Consider the following 12,644-nt stretch of genomic DNA (forward strand, 5'->3'; position numbering starts at 1 on the left):
AGAAGTAAGTTTCATCCCTACAGTTTTCCTTTCACAGTATTTATGTGAGGAGTACTAAATTCTTAGCTTTACCCCTGCATTGATGAGTAGGTGTTGTGACGTTTTTCAGAGTTATCAAAACTACTTTTCTTGTTTGGAGCGTGCCTTTGGGACGCTAAAACCTGGGACATATTTAACTTGCCGTCTGCAATTCCCCAATCTACTCAAACTACTTGAGTACTCAAAGCACAGTGTAGCACCAATGGACTCTGATACAAAGTCTACAAAGTGCAGGGACTTGGAAGCATCTTGCCTATCCTGCGAAGTGTGGAAGGAGGGGCAGAGGCAGCCTGTGGCTGCAGGGCCTGGAGCAGTGCCTGATTCCCTCATGCTAGTTCCGGGGCCGCCGGGTATAAAGAGCTTTATCCAATGTCTGGAGGGTGGGAGTTTATAGAAAACGCGATGTCTCAACAGGCGAACACGCCTTTCTCCTGGAACTAGCGGGATAAGAAAAAGACACCAGGCTCCTTGTGTTACTGCTGTGCAGATCAGCACCCCGACCCCGGAGTCGAGGAGCCAGCTTCTGAGGAAGCTGGAGCATCCCAGCCCAGATGGGACCTCACCATCGGATGGATGGAAGAGCAGCAACTGCTTGCAAACTGCTCATATTATTCACTGCATGCATAATGCGGGGCAGTTGCCAAGGTAAGCGCTATGCTCCAGACTCTTCGGAATGGGACTTGCACCGAAAGGAGCACATCCCTCTCCGGGGACTTCTATGAGAAAAAACAAAAGTGCCTGAAAGTAGAGGGTTAACGGGCGCTGACTCAAGGAGTTCTTTCTAATAGCTAGGGAAGACAGTTGGCTCTTTCCAGGAGTCATTTGATGGAGTCGGTTTCTTAAGAATACCACAAACGCCACCGGCTCCTTACCTTCACTTTATCTTGGTTTTAAATTACCCCAGGATGCTTTCTCTGATTGTTTTTCTGGTTTGTACAAACTTTTTTTTTTTCTGATTGTACAAGACAGCAACACACAAATGGGGCTAAATTTGGAGGGGCAGCTCTCAGACATTGCAACTCCACTGTATAAACTCGCAGTTTTCCAGAGATGCAAGCGGGCAGTTTTTCCTGTAGCGAGTACTGCTTATGGGCTGTGGATGAGGCAAAAAATCCCCCCGCCCCAGACTTTTTGCATTTTTTCCTTGTGATCTTTGTGCCCTTCTTGCTACTGGAGTATGGGTGATTTTGCAGAGCAGAGTTCACCTGCATTCCAAGAGCTGGTTTGGTGACCACTAACCTAGAGTTGTTTTTGATGAGTGCACAGGCTGCGGCACTTGCACGTAGACAGGTTGGGCTGGGGAGTGGGGGGCGGGTTATGCATGGACACGCTTGTGTACGTGTGGTATATGCAGTCATTTACAGAAGGCTATAAGAAAGAAACAGATGCTTAGTCTGGAGCACAATAAGCTCCCCTCAGTCAGTCTCAGACGCAGATTTGAAGTTGAGAGAGGGAGAACTTTTTCTCTGGGCTTTACTGTTGCTAGGCGACATCGAGGAGCATGTGACGGGCAGAGCAGGCTGAGTGCTGCTCCTCTGGTACTAATCTGGCTGCTAGGGATGGAGTAGCTGTGTCCCCAAGTCCTCTCTCCGGCCTGTGACTGCAGCCCATCTTCCTGCCTTCCCCTTCTTCCCGCAGTTTAATTGCCTTGCAGTGCCAATCAAGCCTGTCTTCTTGGAGCAAGAGTGGCTGAAGTGCATTTCCTCCACCCCGTGTATTGACCTGCAGTCCTGCTGGTTCTGTGTGTCTCTGTGTATTACGTGTGTGTTCAAATTGTTAATCTGCTTTCCTTGCTCAACTCTTAGTTTAAGCTCCTTAGACAGAATCAACCAAGTAATTATACTGCAACTGCTGCTAGCAGCTCCCACTTCTGAGCAGGGAAATAAGAGATAGCTAATGTGCAGCAGGAGACCTGCAAAAACTCTGGCCAAGGAGGTCACACTGGGCAGAGTTAATCCTATGCACTGTTTTACATTGGATAGAATGGAAGCTGCAGTGTAGATTAAAACTTTATTTCTTTGCTGTACAGTTGCTTGCGATTGTTCAGGACGTGGCTGGTAAATGACATGACAGAATAAGCAGAGAGAAGATTTGAACTAGTATCCATAGGAAGTGGAAGTACAGAAGTTTTTTACTTTTATAATGTCTCCCTGTTCCCTTGTCCCTTCCCCCTGCCTTCACAGTAGAATAACTGTTGAAATGAAGCAGTGTAAATGATAGTGCTTTTCCTTGATTTACCTTATTCTGATTTTACTGGAATTGAACATACAGCTTATAAACTGAATAAAAATGCTGCTTCTCATTATTGCTAGGAGTACAGAGTCTGGTTCTGCAACCTTTGTAAGTCTTGTTGCCTGTGGGGTAATTGTTCTCAGAAAAAAATTGCTTCTGGAATCTCAAAAACTGGTTAAGTGAGGGTAGTGTCAAGCAGGAGCATCACGGGACTATGGTTAATGTTTGTTTTGAGGAATATCAAAGTGCTTCACACTCATAGTCATAAATTAGAGACAATGGATGGATGTTGTAGGTCAGCACTTTTGCAGAGAGCAAATGAGATCATTAGGGCAACTTCACATTTGAACCATGAGTTCTTTAATGTTACTGCAAAGCATACTAGATCTACATACTCATGCAATATTCTGCATAGTATCTGTTACTGGGCTTACCTTGTCTAACGTGGAAGGCTTCTGTACTTTTTTTTGATAAGGATTTAGTACTTGTGGGTGAATTTTTTTTTTGTTAATGGTTAAACATCAGAGCTACTGTTATTTTAGTTTCTTTATAAAATCATTAGTATATAATAATATATTATTAATAGAAATATCCTTTTCTTTATAAAAAGAAGCTTTCTTTCTAGACACAAAGTATGAATAACATTCTTCACAAATTTAATATAGTTAGTATTTCTGTAAGCTGTATAATTCAGAATACTTAAATTTCGTTCGTTGCTTTTTGGTGTCCCTCAGGTCCTGGTTACCTGCTTTCAACTGAGATGATGTAAATCTTCCAGAAAATAAATGTATTGGTATTAAAATCATATTAATTATTTAATAAAGGACATTGGTGTTAATTTTTGTCACAAATTCTGTTAAATTAGTGCAAGTTACAAAACAGTGGCAGCATCGTCTTTTCCAGACTTGCATGTACTTACACTGAAATTCTGGCTTTGCTGCAATTTATTGCAAAATACCACATTGCTATGTAAAGGCCAGGATTCCACTGTATTGTGTAGTTTACAATCTTTACATTGCTGTTTGCATCTCCTCTCTTTCTGGTGGATACTTCTGAGGATCTTTTTGTTTCTTTAGCATGCTTCATGTATAGAATCATAGATGATAAATTCACTTTACTTTGAATTACATGAGATCAGTGGTTGCTTAGCCATGCTGTGTATTTTCCTTGCTCATAATCATAATCATGGAAACTTTCGAATTCTGGGAAATGCAATTGGAAATGCAAGCATTTCTGTTAATGGTCTTTCTCACTACATATATGGAAATTTTTTTGAATTGTACATTCTCTATTAAGAGGCCAGAAGATCACAGCTCTGTTGACTTCTAGTGCTTATTTTTTTGCTTCTCTTTTCAATAACTCATAGTTTATGATTTTTTTAAAGGTTTCTGTTATTGATTTTTCTTGGGGTTTTTTTGTTTGTTTGTTTGTTTTCTTTTAGGAAAGCTGATTAGCTGTTCTGTATGCATCCTGGCAAAATGTGACTTGTCCAGAAACTCTCCTGTAACATGAAAGTTAGTGTATCAAATTTGATTTGCATCCTAAATCTCCGCAATGATAAATCATCAGCTTAATGCCTCCCAGGCCAGTATGAGTAAAATTTGTTACCATTATAAGGTCTCTGTTAGTCTGAGAATGAAGGCTATTCTAAGAATGAATGCATATGATGTGATATCTCAGAGATCACCATGAATGTTTGCACGAAGTGGGACAGACCAGAAAGGAATAGGTATGATAAGACTTGAGTAGAGAAGAGGTACAGCAGCTCTTTCTAGAATGACATGGAGAAACATACTTTTCTATCAGGCATTGTAGTAGTTTAATTTCCAAATTAATAATTCAGTGGTTTTTAGACATTGTCTTCACTCAAATCTATTTAGTTTGTCTGTAGGATGATGTACAGTGACGTTGCTGTAGGCGACAGGCCACAGTCAGCATTCATACTTCCTTGTACAGCACTGAGCACATTTAAATGACAGAGAAGCCTGTCTGTTAGATTCCACCCCTGCCAAGACCTAGTGTTTGAAGACCTTGAGTGAGACTTTCCTTGGAGACTGAGGATTTGGAAATAATGAGCAGGGAGAAAGGATGGCAAGAAAAACGAATATTGCAATGCAATCATACAATTGAAAGGGTATTGTGCATGACCTGTGGGCTGCAGTGTTCATAATCCTGCACCAGTGCAATTTTCTTGGTTTGTCTTGGAGATGTTCTCACACAAAATCAAGAGCAAAAATCCCACTGAGTGTCCATCTACCTGGCTTTAAACTGGTTTATTTCTTGGGGTCTGACAGTTTAAAAGTACCTATCAGTGAAACATATTATAGTCTTCTCGCATTTTAATTCATGAGTATTTCTGTGCACTAACAGGTTTTTTTTTTTTTTTTTTTGGTTCCTTTTAATGAATAGCCCACTTGTAGTACATCTCTTGAATTTTCTTAATAATTTACCCTTTTTCTGTATTCTATTCAGTGAAGCATATCAGGTATTTGCAAAGTAATCAGCTAAAGCAAAGAATGGAGCAAACCACAGAATTTTAGTTAAAAATTGAAAGCAGTAATTGGATGACACCTGGTTAGATTTAGGTTCTATGCCAAATGCTAGGATTACAGTAAATAATTAAGCTTACAGGAGTGAAGGCAAATAGAGACAGAGCATCTAAGGAGATTTTAACTAAGATAAATGTATGATGTGTACGATGCTTCTGTTTGTCTGTAAGACAAATCAAAACCTTCTTTCATATATTGAGCTGATTGGAAATTTGAGCAATGAAATCCTACTTTAATCCAGATTTACTTGCCATGTGTTTTGCAGGAAATGAGCAAAGATTCATTTGGGGGAAAGGTAGAATGCAATTTCATTAAAGCCTTTTAATTCTTTTCCTTTTGGTCTTCCTGGATTGACATGAAATCAGTCATACTATTTGGAGCCTTTCCCTTCCATATACCTTCTTGCACTCTTAGATTATTGCCAGATCAAAGTCTAGTGGTATTTGGGTTTTTTTAACTTCTCATTCTTTAGCACTGAACCTGGAGGTTTTTCTGTCAATATATATATTTTTTTTAAAATCTGAATACTCTTATTTTTAATTGAGCTGTAAGCAGGCACATTGTAGAGGAAGTTCAATTTATCTTTATAAAAATTGGATCAAAATCTGTTTAGTCTTCCTACAATATTTATTTTTAGATCTGAGAGGTTGTGATAACTTTTCAGATAGACAAATATGTAACTTGAATCATATTGTACTATCACTTTTTTAAGATGGAGTTGTCTCTTCTTTTCCAGAGCTCTTCTTGAAACATACTGGAACCATATAGGACTTTGGATGCTTCAAAGGAAATTACACTTTCTAGAAGTTGTCATTGTTGACACTAAAGGTCCCTTCTAATTAATGATTGACAGGTTGACTTCTATTTAAAGAGAAGTGGATGTTTTTATTCCACTGTGGCTAATCAGTGATGATAATCAGATAATTTGCCAGTTTCTTTTTAGTAGCTTATGCTGAATGTGGCAGATAAAGCACAAAGATACTTTTGAAATTATTTAAAATTAATGTGCTTCTTTATATAAATTCATGACAACACATTATTCTTAAAATTACTTGAGGTGTTTCTAGATGAAGGAATAATAAGTTTTCTTTTGAATCAACCCAGTGTGACTCCTTTAATTTAACAGAAACTACCCTGAGTTGTACTGGTCTAAGACAGAAAATAGGATTCAGGAAGACTAAACATCTCTTTTAATAGCTTGGTATTGTTTTAGATCAATTTTGAAGTCCACTTTATTATGATAATGTTAATTTTATTAACCAGTTTTTGCTTCCATATCTCAGTGCACTTTTAGAACAGTTTAAGACAATGGAGTTTCATTAGTATGCATAGAAATACCTAATGGAATGGATAGCCTTTAGTGGATTCCTTAAGCTTTTACTGTTGGTTTCAAGGCTTTTAATGTTTCCTTTGTTTTGCAATGCTTAAAGTGGATTAGAGATCAAGGATCACTGTTACAAGTTTTGGTTTGGATTAATGAAATGACATATAAAAGTTGACTGAAATTGTCCTACTTCTGTGACCTGTTTTATTTTATATTTTTAACATGAATAAATTGCCTTTGTTTTACAATCAAGAAGTCAGATCTTCAGCAAAAGGGCACTGTTTACAGCAGCAGTGTGTCAACCCAATTATTTTCTTGCACAAGCAGGTCATGATACTACACCCTGCTGAGTTGAGTCAGAGAATGGGGGTCCATTCCAACCTGGGACTCCCTTTGATGGGGATTACAAGGTCATTCTTTTGTGGAGCAAGAAGATTGGGGGTTTCGTTGTCTTCTGTGGCATCTCTTTAAAAAAAAAAAAAAGGCATAGTCCACAAGATATCCCAGGAACTGATACATTCATTGATGTATTTAGGATCTAGGTAATGGTTTTTATCTTTATAAACCATGGTGCACATTTATCAACTCAGATAAATATACCATATAAAGTTTAGTTTATTTTGAGGAAGTATAAGACCTGCAGAACTGGAGTAAAGACATACATCAATAATCCTCCTCAGATACGTCCCGAAGAATGGGGGCAAAATTTACTACGTAAAGTTCCTATCATTCAACACCAGTGGGAGACCCAGTTAGATCTGATCAAGCCCTTGTCATACTTTGCCTTCTAAGGGCACAGTTCTGAGAAGTGATGAGCCAAGTGAACAGTTCAGTGCTGCTCGAAGTAGGATGCCCCACTGTCCTTCCCTCTCTTCTCTGATATCCCATGCCCATGTTGCTGCCAGCCTAGAGTTTTTGGTGTGTGCTTTGTGCTAGTGTGCCACTGCTCATCAGACCTTCTCTGAGGTGCTTTCACTTAGAAACCTGAGGGAAAACTAAACCAGACCTAGGGAATTAGGTGATTTCCTGGTGGCTTAGTGATTTTGAGCAGCACACAGGTAGTAGTGGGGGGGATAGTTACTGGACTTCGGAAAAGAAAGAGTAAGAAGGAGAGTACAAGTGAAAGAAAGAGAGGTATTGGAAAGAGGGAGAGAAAGAGACACTGGATTCTCCTGTGATAAGTCAGTGAATTGTCTCTGCTAGCCATGCAACCACTGCCTACTGCTACTGCTACAAACTTAAAGGCAATGCTTGGCTGGCATGCTGGTATCAAGAGTGGTCCATCAGGGCTGTAGTGAACAAGTGTTAGCGCTGCCAGAAACCCTTTCGTAAAGTTGTCTAGTGTAAACAGATGGCTTGGCTTGAGTGGGACTGCTCACATGTTCACTTTTGAGCAGGATTGTAGGGCTGTTCTCAACCTGCAATGCAATAAATAAACTGGATGATAACCAAGGACATGGAATGCTGCTGCAGTTTTTGTTGGCCTTCTAGCTGTGTTATTAAAAATAACTTTTACTACTGCAAGGCCTAGTGGTTTTTAAAACCATTTCATATAAAAGCAACAAGCTTGAGTTTATGTCTCAAATAAGTGACAAAGTCTGTGGTATCTTCCATAAAAATATTTGAGCTGTTCGTATTACCTTTGCAGTTTTTAATTTTCTGCATGAAGTCAGGCACAGAACACACTTTAAAGCCTTGCTGAAACTGAGTGCAATACTTTCAAACTTGTTGGCGTACTTAACTTTTTCTAATAGGAGACTTAAATCCTAAGAAATTTCATGAAGCAGTAGAGGGAGAGAGAGAGACCCAAATTACCACCCTGCTAAACGAAAAATCTTGTCATTAGACATTCTGTATGGAGACACTGACTCTCTGGCCAGCAATATAACAGGCATGGTTGCAATCTTCTAGCAAGAGTTGTGAAAGACTGATGGAAAACTATTGCTATGAGGAAGGGATTACAATTTCAAGGCTGCAGGCCTGCAGGCAAATGCCTGCAGTTCTCTGAGCAATGTTATTGGTATGTTGTGCACTACCACTGCCATACTTGGGAGACAATGTATACCTTTCCTGTTGTTTTATGTGCTTCCTTCTGAATGTAAGGACATAATGGGCAGTAGACAGCGTGTAGTAGTTGTATGTGCTTGTGTTTCCAGGGACATGGCAAGTGTAGGGCTTATGGAACTACACAAGCTAGAGCAGTTCTTCCCTGCTATTCACCTCTTTGCCTGGAATGCTGCTTAGCGTAGCTAGCTAATATAATGAAGGCAATTACTTAAAATATTATGCCTAGCAGCCACCAATGAAAGAAAGTAACAGCAGAATCAAACATCCTTAAAAAAATCCAAATGGATGAGTAAATCTGACAGAGAGTTTGGATGGTTAGAGAAGACCTAACTAAAATGCTTCCACTGGTGTTGAAGGGAAGAGTAATGTTTCAGTGGGAGATGGTATTTCTTGTATCTGTCCTCCTTTGATGAATTAAAGGATTTTGTCATTTTAATGTGACACATTAATTAATATTACTATTTGTGTAAAAGGATTTTTAAAGTTATTTTAAAATAGAAAACTGTAAAGAAAACATACTGCACTTAGAAATGAAATAGGCAAAGGATGATTTAGTTATTACTGTTCATTTTCAGGTCCATTAAGATAAAGCTGCATTTTTTTGAGCATACTGGACAACAGTGTTGTTTCAGTTCAGGTGATCTTGACAGGGGGTTTGGAACTAGATGATCTTTATTGTCTCTTCCAACCCAAACCATTCTGTGATTCTATGATTGTTCATTTACTCAGGCCTGTCTTAGCACATGGAATTTGCTTTTCAGGAAGCTTGATAAGGAGTGATCAGCCATTAGCTGCGAGCTGAAACAGTCTCACTACTGTATAAGGGAGAAATGTGAAGTGACAACGCATCCAAAGAAATATATGTAGTTCCCAATGTCATGGGCAGTAGTAAGCAGCATTAGAATGTCTATCTAGGCACACTAGATGCTTACAGTATGTAGTTTATTTGTTTACTATACTGAAGCATCAGTTCTGCTTTTTTGAAAATGTTCTCACATTTTTAGCTTGCAACAAGTAACAGTCGCAATTTTTGAAGCGCAAAATGATGACTAATCCCCTGTAAAGCTTTGGGACACAACTTAAGTTGTCTTTTTTTTTAAATCTAGAATCCTACTAGTATGTTGGTGAAGAATTTTGTTGTGGATATGTGTTCTGTGGTGGGAAGACAGAAATAGCTTTCATTTTATATGCTTACTGTATTTTATTATCTGTAAGGGAAAATGGTTTATTTTTTGCATGACAGGTTTCATTTTTCATTGAATAACTTGTGATATAATATTATAGTAAAGCTTATGATTTGGCAAAGTGCTATATATTGCATAGCAATTTTCATTCTAGCAATGATAAATCAAAGAAATACAAAAAACTACACAATTTCGCTGTCATAAACTGCATCGGAAGGCTCTTACTGAGGCAAATTCTTACTGCTGCAATGACTCATCAGATTTCAGGAGTGCATGACTGAATTGAATACAGGTCCTCATCTCAGCATGGGATCTAATTTTGAGAAAAAACAGCACACTAGTTGGAAAATTTACTTAAAAAACAGTACAGCTCTCAAAATGAGTCGAACTTCCTGAGAAGTTTATCTGCATCTATTGGACTTTCTTAGTGATATGTACTGTACATGTTCTCTTTAAGTTGTTTAAGCACTTTTTTTTCTATTTCCACACACTGTAGTTGTAAATACTTCCTAGTCTTGAAGATTTTCCTTGTTTGGTCATATTCCCCCCCTCCTTCTGTTACCCAGTTGTTATTCTACAGCAGCCTTGGGGCCACTAGCAAGATTCATTCTTATGAAAATGCTTGGGATGCTTCCTTCTGTGAGTAACTGAGGGTGTCTTTATTTCTACTGTGTTTGCTTGTTCTTCTTCCTTTTTATGTCATTTGGTCAATTAGAACAGATTTTTGCATATTTAGTGTGCCATTCATGAAAAAGAAGCTTCTGAGATTTAGGAGAGCTCCTACAGCGTATGCTTCCCTGGAGTTCACAGGGCTTGCTTCACTTATGCAGCTAACACAATCACAGCTGATTTGTGTGGATTAAGACACCTAATGCCAAGACAACTGGTTGAGGTTATCCAATTTAGTACAGAACATGTTCTTTACATGTAATGTATCTGAAATACATTTTTGTATTGAGAAAGCTACTGGAGGTACTGGTTCTCTTGAATTTGGCCATACAGATAATGCCTTTACTAAATTCTCTAAGAAAGGAGTACAAATAGGTTTTATTAGTCTCATCCTGGAAAATACTTATATAAAGTTGAGATTAAAGAAAGTGTCCAACAAAAATTAATGGCTGATCCTCAGTTATCACTAAAGTACAAGAAATTTGACAGTGACTTGAATGGAAGAAGGAACCTGGTCTGTTCTGTATAAGGAATATTTACTTTATCAGTAGAAAGGAGTATCACCTCCTGTCTATTAGAATTAGCCCTTGCTTAAAGGGAATATTTCTCATTCCTGCCTTGTTCTAGGACTAAGAAGATAGTAATAGTTTATTTTTTGCTTTGAAAAAGTGTGTGAGTTGAAGCAAGATTATAAAGGACCAATTTTTATTGATTTGCTTATAGTACTGTAGGATGTAAAAGATACATAAAATGGATATGTTCTGTTTGTCAGCACGTATGATAAATAAACTCTCATGGTTTTAAATTCAAGGAGTTTATTTTTTTTACTTTTAGGGTCAATGTGAATAATTTTAAAATATTAAATATCTTAACTTTTTTTTACTTTTTACAGAATGATTGGTTTTAAAGTGATAGTGTAGAAAACATGCTTATTTTGTTCTGAGTACCAGAGTTTTAAGAAAAAAAAAATTAAAACTGAGATTTTTTTTTTTCCCTAAGAGGTCCATATGTGGTTTATCAAAAAATTAGGAGCATTATTAGTTCAGGCTTATACTTTAAAAAAATAAAATTGAGTAGATTTGTTAAAAAATAATTAGTAAACCATTTCTGTTTTTATCAGGCTGTTTGCAGTTGTTGCTTTTTCAATTAATAAAGCTGAAGTAAGGTAGAGAGCGTGAGGATTATGAATATCTTTAACGTTGCTAGGAGGCATTTACAGTGTCATTCCTTTGAACTTGTTGTCTACAGGAGACTTGGGCTTGTTTTATTTTGCAGGAAAGCTTTCCTGCTTAGTTTCAGTAGGTTAAAATCCTGAATTTCTTTAATTCTTGGATTTATGTTGAGGCATTAGCAGAAATTAATCTTTAGTCCTTTTATAACTGTATTATCTGAAAACAAATAGTTTAACATAAAGTACACTAATTTAAAGTATTTTTATGAAAGATTTTGCATGTGAGCATTACTAAAATGAGATTTGATGCTTTAGTTTTAACGATGGCTTTAACTGTCAAGTATCTGCATGTACAACATGCAGACAAAGCATAGACTATAATGTAGATTTTGCTGGGTTTTTTTACTGCTTGGCAAGTAAAGGGAAACCATATAAATCTGCTGATGCTGCAAGGAAATGTGGTATTTCTAAGTCCATATTGAAAGACAATATTTTCACTTTTGGTCTTGAATTTTAAGGTGCTTTTTATTATAAAGCAGTAATTTAAAATGTAGGTATTGGATCTTGCCTATCAGAGTAGAACCCATTTATTACAGCTTCTGATACCTGTCATTCTGCTGAACACAGAATGTGGTTTACTCAAAACTAAGTCTAGCTAGTGTCAGTGAAGAACCAGATCTATTGCTTCAAGTTCTGTCCTTTATCATTTCCACCACTGCCCCCTGACTCCCACCCCCAAATAATGGAAATGTGCCTTGTTTCTTGTACTGTCTAATAAATGTACCAGCAACACAGAGTGTGCCTCTCATGTGTGGTGCCTTTCTGGAGTGCTAACAGAGGGACAACAGAATATGACTATATGTTGGTGAGGGGAAGAACAGGGCCATTTGGCCTCTTGGCATTGGGGCACCCAGGTGAGTTCAAGAGTCTGTTGTCTTTATGCTGCAAACTGTCTGGATACGGCCCTTCTTTTTGTTACATCATTGTACAGCGCAAGGCACAAAGAGTTCTGTATTATTTACCAATAATAATCTCGTTATATGCAATTGGATGACAATTCAGCAAAATAAATCCTACACTTCCCTATTAACATTGTGTTTCTGTCTCTCTGGCACTGCAGGTATTCTGCTAGAGATTGTCCCTTGACTGGTCCCCTGTCTGCCTATTGATCTGTATACTAAGATCTTGCAGCCATGTGAAGTGGGTGCAGACACACATTTGTACTGCCTTTTTGTTGATATTGTCAGTTAAAATTATTTGTCGAATATAACCTAGTTTAGAGACACATAGATACAAAAGATTTTGTGTTGCAAGGTCTTGAAGACTGCAGATAAATCTTCTACTGCTTTCTGTAATAGCTATAAATGCTTATGTGGTCTTTTTTTTGTAGATTGGAATAGTTTGTATTA

General features: G+C 37.8%; 1 protein-coding gene across 2 annotated transcripts in view; it reads left to right on the top strand.

Moving 5' to 3' along the window:
* The first annotated feature begins 436 nt into the window (after positions 1 to 436).
* LRP2 (LDL receptor related protein 2) overlaps positions 437 to 12,644 on the top strand; it is a 116,703-nt gene continuing 104,495 nt past the window's right edge. For both annotated transcript variants that reach the window (XM_017837597.1, XM_017837606.1), the window contains exon 1: positions 437 to 684. In XM_017837597.1, coding sequence (XP_017693086.1) covers positions 591 to 684 — 94 coding nt within the window. In that variant the 5' untranslated portion in view covers positions 437 to 590. The remainder of the gene's footprint in view (positions 685 to 12,644) is intronic.

The sequence above is a fragment of the Lepidothrix coronata genome, unplaced genomic scaffold (assembly GCF_001604755.1).
Source record: "Lepidothrix coronata isolate B3197 unplaced genomic scaffold, Lepidothrix_coronata-1.0 Scaffold7, whole genome shotgun sequence".
NCBI classification, from domain to species: domain Eukaryota; kingdom Metazoa; phylum Chordata; class Aves; order Passeriformes; family Pipridae; genus Lepidothrix; species Lepidothrix coronata.